The sequence below is a fragment of the Callorhinchus milii genome, unplaced genomic scaffold (assembly GCF_018977255.1).
Source record: "Callorhinchus milii isolate IMCB2004 unplaced genomic scaffold, IMCB_Cmil_1.0 Scaffold3, whole genome shotgun sequence".
Lineage (NCBI taxonomy): Eukaryota > Metazoa > Chordata > Chondrichthyes > Chimaeriformes > Callorhinchidae > Callorhinchus > Callorhinchus milii.
The window spans coordinates 64,333,940-64,351,289 of NW_024704744.1; the positions used below are offsets into that span (position 1 = coordinate 64,333,940).

General features: G+C 39.6%; 1 protein-coding gene across 1 annotated transcript in view; it reads left to right on the forward strand.

Annotated features, from left to right (window-relative positions):
- The window catches only part of wdr27 (WD repeat domain 27), a 215,713-nt gene that overhangs the window by 65,969 nt on the left and 132,394 nt on the right, over positions 1-17,350 (forward strand). Inside the window, exon 21 of the mRNA XM_042333122.1 lies at positions 1,746-1,843. Within this exon, the coding sequence (XP_042189056.1) occupies positions 1,746-1,843 (98 nt within the window). The remainder of the gene's footprint in view (positions 1-1,745; positions 1,844-17,350) is intronic.

The window sequence follows — 17,350 nt, forward strand, 5'->3', positions numbered from 1 at the left end:
TGAATCCTGTGGAATGTTTTGAGACATTCTCCCAAAGTGAAGGGCCCTATATTAATTGCAAAGATTATTTATATTTTATTCTCCCTCATCCTGTGCTCTGCCTCTTCTCTGGCGCAAACTTGGAGAGCTTCCTTACGTTACAAATGTGCAAGTTTTTTACATTTTGAAAATAGTATGTGTCCCAAGACCAACCACTGAGAATTGACAGAAATGTGGCTTGGAAAGTGGGGTAGCCATCAAATGAGAACTTTTCAGGCTGCTCAAAGGTTTATGAACAATATGCATCTTGCCAATTCAAAAAAAATCCACTTATTACTACTTTCTGCTTTCTGTCCCTCAGCCAATTCCTATCCATGCTACAATTTTGATTTGAAAACCATGACCTTAATTTTCTGTTCCGTTCTCACTTGAGGCTTGTTAATTTTGTGCTTTGTTCTTCCGTTACATTCTCACAACTCAAACAACATAGCTTGCCTTCATTAACATTATCCTTGTTGCTCAGGATTTTAAAGACTTGAATGATGTTCCAGCTCCATTTTATCACAATAACAACATCTGATTCAAAAAGAGAAGAGAATTTCTCCCAATGTCTCGGCCAGCAACCCTGAAATAACATTGGTTACACACTTCATGGCTGTTTGTGGGACATTGCTGTGTGCAAATTGGCTGTCACGTTTGCTTACAAATACAATCGCTACTCTTTACAGTGTATCCTGTAAAGAATTTTGAGACATCCTCCCGTCCATGAACTGCAATATATCAAAAGCAAGGATTACTGGTATTATTTAATCTGTAAGGGAAGGGAAGTATTACTATATAACATCTACCACTACTCCTTCAGTCTTCTCTTGGACATTTGTACTTCTAATGTCGATCAGACTTTTTTGTTCATCTGGAAATGACTTTGATACTGGAGAAGAGATTTAAGGGGATCAATTCTACTTGGTACCCTGCTCCTGAATCCCATCTGGGAAAATGGTTTCAGTTATATACAGTTTATACCGCGGCTAATCCCCCCAAAAGTTAAATGTAACAAACCTAAATGTACCTTTTAGAATGTTTATTAACAGCTGGTTACATGATTATCTCTTTAAGTAGCATAATTCTGTGCATATACAGTTTGCTATGCAGTTTAACCATCCTACTTCCTGATCCACCTCACCATCAATGGGTAATGTTTCAGCTATTCTGCCCCCTGCTTTCTGGAACTTGATCCACATTGTCCCTCCATCTCTGCCATGAAAACCCTGCTTAAGATCTTATCTTTTTGACAGCAGTTTTGACCACCCCTCTCCCCCTCCACCAACTCCCTAAGCTCAGGCCCCCAGTCAATTGTGTGGAGCACTTTAAAATACCCTCCTGACATAAAAGATGCTTCATAAATATAAATTATTATTGTTGTTGCATGCAGAGTTCTCCTTTGCCCTAGCTGAGAACAAATCTTAGAAGGAAATAGAAATCTTGTTGTCTGCTCTGAATTGTTTTATTGCCAGAAACAAATTGGATTGTTTCCAGTAGTATAAAAGGAGTATTATTTCAACACAAACTTTTTTTTACAGGAAGCATTGTCTTAGTCTTATCATAGTTTAACAAAATGGTCTACTTTTTTCTAATATTATTGAAATTACTTTTAGCCAAGGAAATTATATGTTATTCAATTGAACTTGGCTTCTTCACGCTGTACTATTTGGATACTGTCTTTTAACTTTAATATGATAATCTGTGTTAATTTCTCTTTGCTTTAGGGCTCAGCATTTAGTACTCAGCCTTCAGAAGCCTATAATCTCTTCCTGACGACTGCTGTCACAGATGGCATCAAATTGTGGGATTTACGCACCTTAAGGTATTGAAGTAGCCATCAAATATACTTAGTGCTGGTGGATATAACAATGTATTCTGTTATAACAATGTGTACTTTCTTCGCTGTGAATAAATACAATTCATATCAACATTAATAAATATTGTGGAGTGATATATAATGTCCTCCTAAACAGACAGATGGAACCTTGGTTTAACGCCTCACCCAAAAGGATAGAACCTCTGATAATACAACGCTCCCCAACACTGCACTAAAGTGCCAGACTGAGCTCATTTGACTATAATTGCTAATATGACTGCCATTCACTTTGTGGCTTGCTGTGTGCAAATTGAATGTCTCGTTTGCTTATGAATACCAGTGCCCTGATGTCTTTCTGACGTGAAAGGTGCTAAAGAAGTGGCATTTGTTGTTGTTGAATACACTTTTCAAAAGTTTGTGAAGCACTTTGAGATCTTATAGTTGTTACATGAAATGCAAAAAATTACAGTATTATATTTACATTTAATAGAGATAATCATATATGCAGTCAATAACTTTTGTGTAAAATAATTTTGAAACGATGACTCTGCCATGCAATCCATCAATCCAGTCAGTCAGACTTTATTGGTTAACTCCTGTTCAATAATGTTAAACATTCTCTGCATCAACCTTAGAAACGTGCACCACACTATGTGGTGACAGTAGTATGACTACTGTCGTGACTTTAAAATTACACAATCTTTGAGGCAATTGAATTAAAGTGTAATTTGTCTCTTTTAAGGGAGGCAGGAATCTGTTTGTTTGTCACCTCCTGCTTGGATTACTCAAGTGCACTCGACAGCTCCACTATTCAAAAAATCCAGTTCATTCAGAACTCTGCTGCCCACATACTGACCCAGAGCAAACTCCGTACCCACATCTCACCAGTTATGGCCAGACTCCACTGGCTCCCCATCACTGAACTGAGTGACTTCCAAGATCCTCATTCTCGTGTTCAAATCCCTTCACTCTCTGGCACCTCCCTACCTCTACGACCTCCTCACTTCCCAATTCACCACCCGGCGCCTCCGCTCGACTGGCACCGGCCTCCTGCTTGTCCCTGGCACCGTTTGCTTCACCATTTGAGCTCATGCTTTCAGCTACTATGCCCCGAAACTCTGGAACACTCTCCCTCAGTCCCTCCGCCTTGCCCCCACTTTCCCCTTTTTCAAGTCCTACCTGAAAATCTTCCTCTCGACCGTGCTTACGGCCACTTCTCCCTCCCGCTGGCTTGGAGTCAGGCTCCATCACTGTTAAGCGCTCTGAAACGCTACCCTGCGTGGAGGACACTATAGAAGTGCAAGTTGTTGAATTTTCAGAAAAAACAAGGCACCAGTATGACGAAAGTCATTTTTAAGCATTTGCTATCTTCCATCTACCACATATAATGGAGGAAGGCTTGGTGACAGGCTTACAAAGTTTAAAACTTCCAATCATTCTTCCCCCTCTTTCACCCACTTTTACCCACAAAATGTGTAAACCTTGCCTCTGGGCTACTCTTCATTTTCTTATTTTTACATCTGTGTTAGCTGTATTTAGCTGAAACTCCTCAGATAAAAGCAAAATACCACACTGGTAAGATTTATCAATTGAAAGGTTAATATGAATATCAGGCATCCCTTATTGGTGTGCGTATGGTTGTTGCATCACTCTTTTATGAATGGTGCTTAATGATTGTTTACATTGTCTCAAAATCCTTTGACTGACTGATGCTCAGGCAGTTTGGTAGACAAGTAAGCATTCTCTTCATTACTTTACAGCTATTAAATGACAGTTAGCTAGTGTTTATATTTAAATTTCAGAAACCACAGGTACTCAATTTTAGCATGCATTATTACTGACACTTAATATTCTTACAGAAGTTTTAAAGGTTGGACTAATTAACATTGACCTTCTGAGCTATTGCTTTTATTGACTCCCCTCAAATGTTTTGGTAAATTGCATGAGTGAGGAGTGGGGTGGCAGGATTATTGAAGTTGGTGAACAAGAATTATAAGTTGACTAATGCTCAAGTTGCATCCTATCTCAAATTTTTACTTTCTTGAGAATCTTATTCAGGCTTCAAATCAGTCTTCATGTGTTAGTTTAGTTCAGTTGGTAGCACTTTCGTCTCTGAGGCAGAAGATTGAGATTTTGAACTCAGTCTGTAATGACACTCCACTAGAGTGCTGGGGTTATGCTGATTGCTGGAGGTTCCATCCTTTGAATGAAACGTTAAAACAAGGTCGGAAATGCCTGTTCAGGTGAACGTTACATATCTCATGGCACTAATCAAAAAACAATATTTCCCCAAATAACATTGGTTGTTCACTTCATGGCTGCTTGTGGGGATATGTGCGCAAATTTGCTGTTGCATTCGGCTACGAAATAATAATAATACTTGCATTTGACATAGTGCCTTATCAGGTCATCGAGATATCTCAAAGCGCTTCACAGGATATACTGTAAAGTGGATTGACTGGGTATTTTGTGGGTGAAACTAAATACACAGGGCACTGCACTTTAAAGTGTATCCTGTGAAGAACTTTGAGTGGTTCTCCCAACATGAAAGGCATTATATCAAAAGTAAGGATTTTTACAATTCTATTTCATATAAAATACAACAGCTGCCTTATTGGGTTCTTGGTCTTGCCATTTCTGTTGTGGCCCATCACAAGTGGTGTGGGGGAAGATAAACAGACCATGGTCTCAGTGATTGTTCCAGACCCCTCAGGAAGTACTCATTACTACTCTGTAACAGAATCCTCAGTAGTTTTCCAAATGCAGACAAAGTCACCACTCTGGGGATAGAACCCTGCTCCCCCAAGTAGGAATCCATATGTTTGGATGCATGGGAAGAAAAGGATACTCCCAGGTTACTTTCCAGATGCAGATTGCTACATATCATATGCACCAGTCCAGTATTGTACACCGGCAGGTTTCATAGACCCAGTCTGTAGACGGTTACTCATTGATGATTGAACTTACACTCAAAGTGATAGACAGCCTTCTGCAGTAACAATTTACAGTTAATTTCTATGGGCTAAGTGTTTGGCCTGTGGCCAGAAATATTTTCCTTCCTGAACAGGTTTAGTTTCAGATCCTCAACAAAGCTGCTAAAGTACCCCTTTGTTAACCTGGGAGGAGATGGGCCAGTTTTACAAGACAAACTGCTGTAAAAAAAAGAATGCTCTCCCTTTCATGGCAGGAAAGAGGTATCTTATTCTAAAGTGCACCCAGAAGCCACCACATGCATCAGAGCAAACGTAAGAATTTTTAAGAAATCAAAATATCGTTAGGTCCAACAAACCTATTCTTTTTGGATACTTAAAAATTCTAGTTGTGGTCCCAGCTTTGCTTCCACTATTGATATCAATTGCACATAATTGTTGTGTTCCTGGATGTTTCAAAGAACCACTTGAGGAGAGTGTTACACGTCAGCCATTCATCCTAATTCACCCTAGTCCACTATTTTTACCTATTTCATACTGCCTTCTGATGCATGTGTAAGCACTTTAATGTATATCCTATGAAGTGCTTTGAGATGTCTTGATGATGTAAAAAAGTGCTATATGAAATGCAAGGATTATTATTATTATAGGTTTATTAATAACATCCATAGTGAGCAAACATTTAGAGGGCATAGTACAGGACATTATTAACAATCACTTGAAAGGCATGAGTTGATTAAAGGTGGTCAGCATGGATTTGTTAAATGCTTGGCAAATCTAGTAGAGTTTTTTGATGACATAACCAAGTGAATAGATAAAAGGTACATGATGAAGTGCTGCATAAGAGGCTTGTGAAAACACTTTAGTTGTACGGTATTTATGGAAATCTGCAACTCTTGAAAGTTGTTTCAAGAATTGGAACCAGCAGGTGGGAATGTACGATTGTTATTCGGAATAGAGAAATGTAAAAAGTGTTATCACCAGGGGCCCCTTGTTAGGAAAAGTGGTTTTCTCCATGATATCCTTGGTGAAGGGCAGCTCCTCAAGATTCTGGTCTCTGTGAGCATCTGTGAGGTTTCGGAATGGCCAGTTTGGTAACCTATAGCCTATTCAAGTGAACGAGTTTCTCTCGGTGTTCTGGTTAACAAAATCCCACATTAATTGGGCATATTTACTTGTGCAAATGGTTGTTTACAAAAACAGTCACTCCAATTAAACAAACATCTTTAATTCACAATCAAAGAAAAGAATTTAGAGAATTGATTTTTCTTTGTGGTCACATAGTTTACAGAACTCGCAAGTTAAACCCTGCTGGCTGTGCATGAGTAACGTCTAGTTTATACTTTTCTGGTATAACTAAAGTGCTGTAATTGTTACTTCATTGTCTGCTCCAGGCGATTCAGGCTAAAGCTGGCAAAGTCTTGCGATTGGAAGATCTCACCGCCATGGTATTGTTGTATGCCAAAGCTTTGTGATGTGTGGCTAGGGGATTGTCAACCCTAATGCACTCAGATGCAAAACAAAAGGCATATTGTAATACAGCAATGATGGAAAAGGTGATCAGACATTAAACAATTGTAACGAGAAGGCTCTCCAGTAGTGTATTGCTTTGGAACATGGACCTGCTGAGGAGTGGTGATATATGAGACACACCAATGAAGTCCCTATTCAGTTGGAGGCCAGGTAGATAAAGAAGATCTGAAGATGAGTACTCTCATGACTCTCATTGTGATCGATTCAATATTACAATAGCAGAGACAATATAGATCAATTTACAATTATATAGCGTCTTTCACATCAGGATGTCTCAAAGTGCTTTACATAGCTAAGAGGACTGAGACGCTCCGAGACTATCCTGCGTGAAGGGTGCAATATAGATGCAAGTTGTTGCTGTTGTGACCAGAGTATCCATCCTCTTGATGTATGGCCCAACAAGGTCCAAGATCATTTTGATGCCATCTAAGCATTTCTGCGATACTGCTGACCTGTGTTTTCACCAGTGCAGAAAGAGCAATAGTGAATTAGCCTTAAATTAACCAAAATGAGCATATTAAAGTATGTTTTTTCATTGCAGCATATGTATTGTAAGAACCACAGTTTTTAAACCAATGCATAAGTTATAGGCACAAAAGCAAATTAAACTTTTTTTTTGCACTGATGCCATCAGTTCCAGTATATTTTTAAATCACAGCTACATTTATTCATAAAGAATCATAAAAAGTTTACAGCACAGAAGGGGGTAATTTGGCTCATCGTGCCTGTGCTAGTTCTAGTTCTCCCACTGGAGTTATCTATTCTCATCCCATTTCCTCACTCTTTCCCCATGCCCTTTAATATTATATTTCTTCAAATAGGTATCTAATTCCCTTTTAAATGCTATTATGAACTCAGCTTCAATAGCCATTTGTGGTAAAGTATTCTACATTCTCATAACCATTTGTGTAACCATTGGTGAATAGCAGTGTCTCGCAAACAGTCCTGAAGTGAAAGGTCGATTAATCCGTTGGCCAGGACAGTGGGAGAAGCTCCTTTTTGTTTTCAATTAGTGTCATGGGATCTTTAACATCCATCTGAAGAACAGCCAGACAAGGTCCCTCATGGTATGATTGTGGTCAATTTAAACAAACAGACTCCGTTGCATTTATGTGAATGGCAAAGAACCTGGATGTTGTTCAGCTTTGGAACAAAGGTTACATATTTTTTCTTGCTGTTTCAATAGGATATATATTGTCCAGACATTGTACATTTTGATTGCATGGTGCTTGCAGGAGAGAGTGTACGGTATATTAGACATGACAGTGTATATCCTGGGGAGAGAGAAATGTACTGCAATTGAGTTCTTGTAGTTTGTGTGCAGTGGGAGTCTCTTGCACTTTATCAAATACACTCATCAGACATATGGCTGGATGTGCAAAGATTGCAGTCATTTTGCCAGGAAGAATGGTTTAGGCCAGGAGCCTGGATTCATTTAAAAAATAGCTTGGGGTAGGTATTCTAGAGACATGAAATCAGCTGGGCCAAAAAGCCTTCTTCGTACAAACCGATCTTGTGACTCCTAATCTTTGTAACTTCTTAGTTGAAAATGGTTGGTGGCATGACTTCTGTAGTTATAGGAGAGAGCTCTTCTACCTGTAGTCAATCAGCCATTCATAAGGTTGAAGCTTATTTGGAGTGCATTATTATATTTGACACTGGATTTTAAATTGTTGCTTGTGCATTTTATTGCACCTTATGGTGATAGGAACCATAGAAAAACAGGAACAGGAGGAGACCATTTAGTCCATTGAGCTTGCGCCACCAGTTGAAGTTCTTGGCAGGTCTGAGGATGAAGGTCTGTCTCCATATCTCTTGCCATTCCTCCTCCATTATCTGATGATCTCTTTCTTGTTTTCAGGTCCTCTTTGAGTTTTCTGTGTTGTCTTTAAATAGAGATGGACCTGATGCAGAATGTGAAGATATTTCTGTGGGGATCTGCCACTTTCTAGATATGTGCAAGTGTGTGTGTAGTGGAGGGGTGGGTTGTGGGGGGAGGTAGATTACTTGGGATTTTGTTAATAAATTATTGTTTATTTACCTGGAAGTTAATCTAATTTGGAGATTCTGTTGTCTGTTATGCTGGTTAATGTGAAATTTTGTAGGTAAATTTGAAAAGGGCACAAACTGTTGCTTGTGCAGAAGTTGATGTCTATGTGCCAATGTGGTATCTATAAACTCTCTCTCTTAATCCCTCGGCCTTGCCCCATGCTTCCTTTCTTTTAGATCACAACTGAAGACCTTCCTCTTCATCTCCTCCCTCCACCAGGCTCGGCGTCAGGCTCTGTCACTGTTAATATTAATAATCCCTGTATTTCATATTGCGCTTTAATCATGTCTTTGAGAGTCTCAAAGCGCTTCACAGAATATACTGTAAAGTAAATTGACTGTATATCTTATGGGCGAACCATTAAGCTCCGAGACGATGTCCCATGTGAAGGGCACTATATAAATGCAATTTGTTGTTGTTGCCAAGCTCAGAATTAGCTTTAGGAAAACAATCATGAAATTTGCATGTTGAGTCAGATCAGGACAGAATTTTTTTTTTAATTTTACAGCCAAAGTGCTTCTGGATCCTATTAACTCTTACAACAGGACTCGTAGAGGGTGGGTTGTGCAGCGGGTTTGCTAGGATTTGCCTGATTTCCATTCTCAACTGTAGATTATGTGGGACTCTACAGCCTGAAGCTCCTGCAAAATCACAACCTCCAAAGGTGCAGGCAGCAAAGTAAAAACAAATTTGTAATAAATTTGCTAACATTGCTAATAACTTTACTAACAAATGACTGACATCACATCTGATATCACAAAAGCCCTTTCCAAAGATAATTGGCATGAATTCTTCTTTAAGCCATGTACCATTTCAAATAATGGATTTGTGGAAGTGACAAAAAGATTACAAGTTAGTTCTTAATTTAATAACCGTATGAATGCTGAAGGTTGAGAAATCTATGTGGACAAAATATTGCTAAGTTTTACAGACCATCTTGTGTCCGCACTGTATTGGCAGCTTTGTAACTTCTTGTTTTCTTTATCCACTGAAAATATAAAGTTCTCCTTGACTGCAAAGTTCACAGCAGGACACATTTTGACAGACAAGAGTTGGGTTTCAACTTTTTAAGACATTCAAACAGTCCACAGTCACTTTTATCCCAACACCCGTCAAGAAGCAGAAAGACATCACCACATGAGAATGTGCATGAAGCACAAATACATGGTATGATTTCCACAATATCGCACACACGTTTATATAATGAATGTCTGTGGTAAAAGTGACTTTCATTACAAAGACAGCTATGGTTTACATAACTGGAGTTAAAAAATGCTGAGCACAATTTTGAACCCTTGGGAATGGTGAAGCTTTTTCCACTTGGCCAGGATTATTGTAAGAATATCTCAAATGATCAGAGAAATGCAATGGGAGAAACAGTGCTCCCACATCTGGAATTTCTGAATATTTTTTAAAACAAACTATGCCTTGCTCCTATAGTTAATATGTGGATCCAGTTTAAAATTCACTGAACTGAACGGGAATATAGCTGGTTCACCAAACTAACCATAAAACAAAGATGCAGAACCAATAAACACATGGATGCATTACATAAAGCACAGTGTTTTAAGAACTCACAAGATCACAAAACTGATTTGCATGAAGAAGGCCCTTCAGGTCATTGAATCTCATCCTTCCAGCCTACCGTCCATGCCCTCATCACAGCATCAAGCTGTTTTTTAAATAAGTCCAGTTATTCTGGCCTCAATCACCTAGCTGGGAACCTGTTCCAGTTATTGATTACCTTCTGAGTAAAGAAAAAACATCCTTGTATCTGTCGTAAAATTGTCTTTTACAACTCTAAACCTGTGTCCTCTTGTTCTACTGTCTTGTTTGATCTGTGTTTATTAAACTGAAAGCCATTGCATTTTAAAATAAGATGAAAGCTTCTTCTGATCCCAATTAGTAATGAACGTAAGCCAGAGTGGAACTTAAGGGATCACAGCAGTGACAAATCTCCTGCCCTTCCTCCATCCTGATCTTAACCGTGCAACAACCACCGTAAAAGCATTAGATCACAATAACGGCAACATTCCAAATTGCATCAATTTACCTTGCTCCGGCCTTGCTAAAGATCATTAAGGAGGAACTCATCCAAAATTCCATAGCCGAAAAGGCACGTCATTGGGGATGTTCGTAAGGTCAGTTCTGAGTTTTCTGGACTGAGAACAGTTATAAAGCAGTAATAACACTGCCCCAGACGTTTTCTGTTGTCTCCAGGCCGTGATAGAATTACTTTTTCCACGCATGTATAAAGAGCAGCACTGAACTGAAACTAACCAGTTCAGGAGCTTTATTTTAAGTCACAAAAGCATACTATCCTGAATCCTATTCTGCATGATTGATTGGAGAAATAATGTAGTGTAATAACAGGGCACAATATGAGACAGCATTGTTTTTTTAAACCATGGTCTACTTCATCAGACTACTAAGAATTTAAAAAAATATGCATGAAGAAATTCATAAACTGTTTTCTTCTCAGGTATTAAAACCTACACGGAAGGCCTTTCAAAAGTGACATAACGAATGATTGAAGAGGCAGTGTATCTTATTGGGATTTCTTAATAAGTTAAATAGATTTGCAAAGAGCGATAAGGCATACCAACAGGCCACTTGGCCCAATTAGTCTGTGCTAGTGATTATGTTCCACAATAGCCGCCACCTCCTATTCCCCTCACCTGGAGCTTTATAACATACTTAAAGATGTTTTCCCATTTAAAAAGTGCTCATAGCTTAATTGCAAATGCAATACTATCTTCATTATTATTAATAATAAACTCACCAACAAGTGGAAACAGCCCAATACAATATAAAATTACATTTGTAAAGCGCCTTTCAGGTCAGGAGGACGTCCCAAGTAGCTGAATGGTCATGGATTACGGTTTAGGACCCAAGCAGGAGGGGGCGTGGGATCAGGGAGGATGGAGGGCAGAGAGTGTAGGAAGGTGGCCAAAGGCACGGTCGAAGAGGAGGGTGTTAAGGCGTGCCTTGAAGGAGGCAAGGGAGGGAACAAAGGCAATGTAGGATTGAGTTCCAGAGGATTGGAGCAGAGAGGCTGAAGTCCCAACCGCCGATGGTGGGGCAGGCTGGGCGGAAACATGGAGCAGGTGGGAGCCTGCAGAGCAGAGGGAGCAGGCAGGTTGATGAGGGGTTAGCAGGTTTGAGAATTAGGAGGGGGCAAGGTCATGGAGGTGAGGACGAGGATTTTGAACCGATCCTCCGAGGAATGGGGAGCCATTAGAGCTGAGCGAGGGTGGGTTTGATGGGGTCACAGAGCCTGTTGTGGGAAAGACCACAAGCTGCAGAGTTCTGGATGTTCTGAAGGTTTACAAGTAGTGTAAATAGGGACTCTTAGTAACTGGATATATGTCATACTTTTGGAGCGAAGATCTTGTGGGTAGGCAGAACATTTCTTACATTTTTCCTTAATTAAAAAATCCAGTTGGAAATCATGCATTTTCTGAAAAATATCAACTAAGCAGATTGCACTTTAGAAAGCAGATAACATTTTCTTGTGATGGTGACTGAATGTGGCCCCTATGGAAAACTACAAAAGATGTAAACATGAATTGCTGAGGAATTTGCTGCATGAAAACATCACAGCAGCATTTGTCACTACATGCAGAACGCTATCCTGTGTGAAGGGCGCTATATAATGCAAGTTGTTGTATGCAGAGTACTCTCAGCACTGGATTGAAGTATCAGTCTAAGAGTTCAAAGTCCTGACATTAGGGTTGAACCCACAAGCTTCCTCCTCAGAGTGCTATCAGCTGAGCCAGGCTGATGACAGATTGAATCATTATCCTTCATGGTTCCATCATTTTGTCCCCACATAAAACACAGCATTAATTCTTGATAGAAGGATTATTTGTGTAAGTGTGGTAAAAATTAGTGGAAAATTTATTTTGTATATGCTACACTAAGTCTTGATTCAAAGTTTGCTGTGGATGATGCCTAGGGAATCTGACCTCTGTGCCACATGTGCCACAAATCTCAATGCAGTAGTATTTAAAGCTGCATCACTCACAGTAAGTTACACCTTAATTCAACTAGTCTTACTTCCCTTGATTATAGGAATTGGGTGCCTCTGAGAACACTTGGAAATATATGCTTATCATTTTATTATTTACTATTATTGTTCTGCAAAATCAATTAACATAGAGGCAAATTGAAGCAGAGTATTCATCCATTGTTGAGGTTGTTGAGGTACATTGTTCAAATGAGCTTTTTAATTAAACATTTCACTGTGACCTAATTACTGTTTGACTGTTGAATCATGACTTTGTGAGTGAGAATGAGCACCTACATTCTGAACTCTGTTCTTTAGATGTCTAGGTTTGAAGTAGATGATGATTTTGATTTCTTCATGGGTCTCTATTGAGCTGTTGTGGAGCAGGGGATGTTTTCATGCAGTTAAGCATTACTGTTATAAAACCGTGAAGTTGCCAAACCAGCATTGGTCATTGTTGCAATATGAACACAAGTTCATATGAAGAAGGCCCTTTGGCCCATCTGATCTCATCCTTGCAGAATGTGACTCATTCTACCGTTCTCCCATCACAGCATCAAGTTGATTTTTATGAAGAGTTCAGAGTCTTGGCCTCAACCAAGATTGCATCGAGTCACATTGCCAATGGGAGCAACCTTTTACTATATGTAAGAAAGCATGATTGCCTTTGTGCTACATAGTGCTTTGGCAAAGGTGGAAACAGCAGAAAGTGCAAGGAAGTGCCTGGATGTCAGGAACACTGTCGAATTGTCAGATTATGACACAGTCACACAAAGGAAACTAAGGAGACTTCAGCTATCAGTAAGACTAAAACATAAACCCATTTTTGTAGCTTAGATGTCAACAACAAATTACATTGATATGCTCCTTTCACATTGGGAAGGCGCTATATAAATGTAACTCAAGTCATTGTAATTATTAAAACAAAATACCTAGCACATGGATATTTGTCAGTTTTTATTTTTTTGCAGATCAGCTTTAACAATTAGTTTCCTTGTTAGAATATTTCCAGTATTTAATTTCTGTACATATAGTCATGTTAGCTTTACATGAGTGCATGCATTCAGTGAATGTACGTATATACATTCAAGTGCTCTGTGCAGGGATCAGCAGAGCAGCAAAGAGACAGACAACCTGCAAGGGAAATCAAATGAAATAAATATTCTATGAGCGGTGTGTTTTGCTCCAATATGAATCTCCTAGTAGCAACAGTGCAAGAAAAATAAATCAACACAGAGTTGTCCAATTGCTAATCCACTCATACAACTCCCCAATTCTCCAGTGAAGCCATGAGGATCGCCAGGCTTCCACAGCTTGATTATAACAGCAGCTAATGTCATACTGCATTTCTACTTGCCTCAATTAATATTCCTTAGTAATAATAACATGCAGTATTTTAAAAGCAAGGAAAATACATTCAATAGAAAAGACTTCACCAGATAAGTAAGGTTAAAAAAGATTTACTTAGTGAGAGAGAGATTGTAAGTTTTAGTTTATTTCCTTCCCTCCTGGAGACTGGCCACTTGAGGTCTTCATATTTGGCAGAGGGCCATTCATCTGACGTACTGTAGTACTGGATCTGTCAGCAACCCAGTTCTATAGAATATCAGGCGGCTTGGGAGATTAGGAGGTGCCTGCGCAGGGAAACCCGAGTACCATTTGAATACACAGTGGTACTCGGCCAACACTGATCGTTCCCAGAAATCGCACAGAATGGAAAAGGATGCTGACTAACAAAATTTCCTATAGAGCTAGTTGCTAATGAAGCGTACGGATGACATCAGCTAAGGAGACCCAAAACTGAAATAAAAACTCAACTTTTATTAAGAATTTATCTTCTCTGGAAAGTGAAATATTTTCTATTAAATTTTTATCAGCTGAATGTCTGACAGATTTGGAAATCCATCACCATGCTTAAGTGTATCCAGACCACACTAAGACTTCAATGCATGCTTACCTACATGCGGAAATTCCCATGTCTGGAACTCTTTCTCTGGAGGGATGTACTCTGCTTACCTAATTACGGAGAGTATTAGGCATAAATTGGCAAGAGCTAAGGCTTGGGGTACTGTTGGAGATCAACAAGCTAAAGACGCAGAGCTTGTCATTGAGAGCAACTGCAAGCTTTCCAGTTGTTCGCTGGATTAAAGGGACAGGGGCAGTGTTGATAAGAAATTTGCTGGGAAACAGAAAGCAGAGAGTAGTGGCGAACGGTTGTTTTTCAGACTGGAGTGAAGCATACAGTGGTGTCCCCAAGGGTCAGTATTAGGACCACTCCTCTTCTTGCTATATATTAATGACCTGGACTTGGGTATAGGGAACACAATTTTAAAGTATGCAGCTGACACAAAACTTGGAAACATAGTAAACAGTGAGGAGGATGGTAGCAGACTGCAGGAGGACATAGACAGACTGGTAAAATGGGCAGACACATGGCAGATGAAGTTACTGCAAAGAAGTGTAAGGTGATGGATTTTGGGAGGAAGAATGAGGCAAGGCAATATACATTAAATGGTACAGTTTTGAAGGGGATTCAGGAGCAGAGAGATCTGGTGGGTTCACATACACAGATCTTTGAAGGTGGCAGGAAAGGTATTCTCGGCTTTATAAATAGAGGCATAGAGTACAAAATCAAGGAAGTTCTGCTAAACCTTATAAATCATTGGTTAGGCGTCAGTTGAAATATTGTGTCCAATTCTGATCACCAAACTTTTGGAAGGATGTCAAAGCCTTGGAGAGGCTGCAAAGGAAATTTCCAAGAATGATACCAGGGACTTCAGTTATGTAGAGAAGCTGGGATTGTTTTCCTTACAGCAGAGAAGATTGAGGGGAGATTTAATAGAGGTGTTCAAAATTATGATAGTTTTTGATAGAGTAAATAAGGAGAAACTGCTTCCTCTGACAGGTGAGTCTGCAACCAGAGGACACAGATTTAAATTAATTGAAAAAAAAACAAAGGAGATGAGGAGAATTGTTTTACACAGCAAGTTGTTCCGATATGGAATGGACTGCCTGAAAGGGTGGTGGAAGCAGATTCAATAATTTTTAAAAAGGAATTTGATATACACTTGAAAAGAAAACATTTGCAAGGCTGTGGGGAAAGAGCAGGGGAGTGGGACTAATTAGATAGCTCTTTCAAAGAGTCGGCCGAATGGCCTCCTTCTGTGCTGAAGGATTCTATGATTTAATGATTGTCCCACTGAAACACCATATCTGTTAGAGCAGTGGTGGCAAACCTTGTTGGATGGCCAATAAAATAAATTTTGTTGATTGAATATTTCTTCATTTATGGCTGTGTCATAGGCTTCACCACTCGGTAGCTACTGGGAACAAGCATTGATTTGGAATGGAGTTGTCTGCACTGGTGTGAAATTTCAGCGAGCCACTTCTTGACAAGCCTCGTGTGCCACAGGTTGGCCACCACTGTGTTAGGGATTTAGTTTGCAGAGTTAACAGGAGCTGAGTGGGAAGAACCCCTAACCCCAATTACCAGTCTGCCCTTCCAAGTCCTGCCAATGAACCAAGCAGGCTAGGCGGTCATCAGTAGTGCCCTGTAACAGGGTTTCTCAACTCATGAATTGGGACCCAAAATTGAGTCACAGAATCTTTCAACGGGTTGCGAACTGGCCTGGCCATTTTTTTTACTCTCTTGTCAGTTGCCGGCTATTTACATTGCTTGCATGTATTTGTTTGTATGTATTTTGTTACTGATTCTCTCACTCACTCCTTGCTTGAAGGTGTTTGATTCCTCTTTTTCTTCTACTGGCATACAGTTCCACAGGCACCAAGTTCACCTCCGTACCAAGTGGCCATTGATCATGTTTAAGCTTTGACAGTGAGTGATGACAGGTTATTTCATCAATGGGGATAACTTAGCCAATCTGGTCCTCTAATTCTATGTGAACCATATATTGTTGAACAAATTAATATTCTATTTTACTACATCTGCATTTAACATTGTGATGATCATTTTCTCTCCTCTTCCAACATGTTTTGCAAAGAGCTGCCCTTTGCTTTCATTTTTCAATATGGTTGCCCAATGGACAACAGTATTGTGCTGTTTTCTATTTTCATTATGCTGCTTGCAGATATTTTTCCTCAGATTCATGATGAGCTTTGAGATGTCTTGATGACGTGATAAGGCTATGTATCAAATGCAAGGATTCTTCTTATTATTATTGATTAAATAAGATGGCTGCTATCTAATAACAGTGTATTGCCCTAGTATATACCTCATATCTGTGTAACAGAATGCCTGCTTGTAAACTAAAATCTGTTAACCTTGTAAACTCTTGCTTCTAGTATATATAAAAACTACTCTCTGGCTATACAACACTTTGGTGCAATCAAGAAAAATAATAATTTGTTAAGATTTGACAATTTGAATTTTTGCCTGAAGGAGCTAATCTTTTGACCAGTCTTTTCTATTGGACAGGTATTTTAAAGACGTTAGCTCTGCTCAGAACACAACAAATGGTAGTAATAAATAAAAAGGCATTTTGGAACTTTGGTGCACAGTAGGTTTAGCAGACTGCTCTAGGACTTTGGTTTGAATCTAGCCCAAACTGATGTGATTAAAATCTCCTGTCTATGTAATATAATAATAATCCTTGCATTTGATATAACACCTTATCATGGCTTCGAGACATCTCAGAGTGCTTCACAATATATACGGTAAAGTGAATTGACTATATATTGTGGGCAAAATGTGATAGCCACAGTTCAAATCCCTTAATGCCCCGGCACCTCCCTACCTCTCCAACCTGGTTACCCCACAACCCACAGCCTCACCTTGACTGGCTCCTGCTTTCTGCATGTCCCTTGTGCCCTCTGTGCCACCATTGACAGCTGCGCTTTCAGCCACTACGTCCCAGAACTCTGAACCACTATCTCTATCTCTCCACCTTGCCACTTCCCCATTTTCAGGTCGCGCCTGAAGATCTTCCTTTTCGACCGTGCCTACGATCACCACTCCCCCCCCCCCCCCCCCC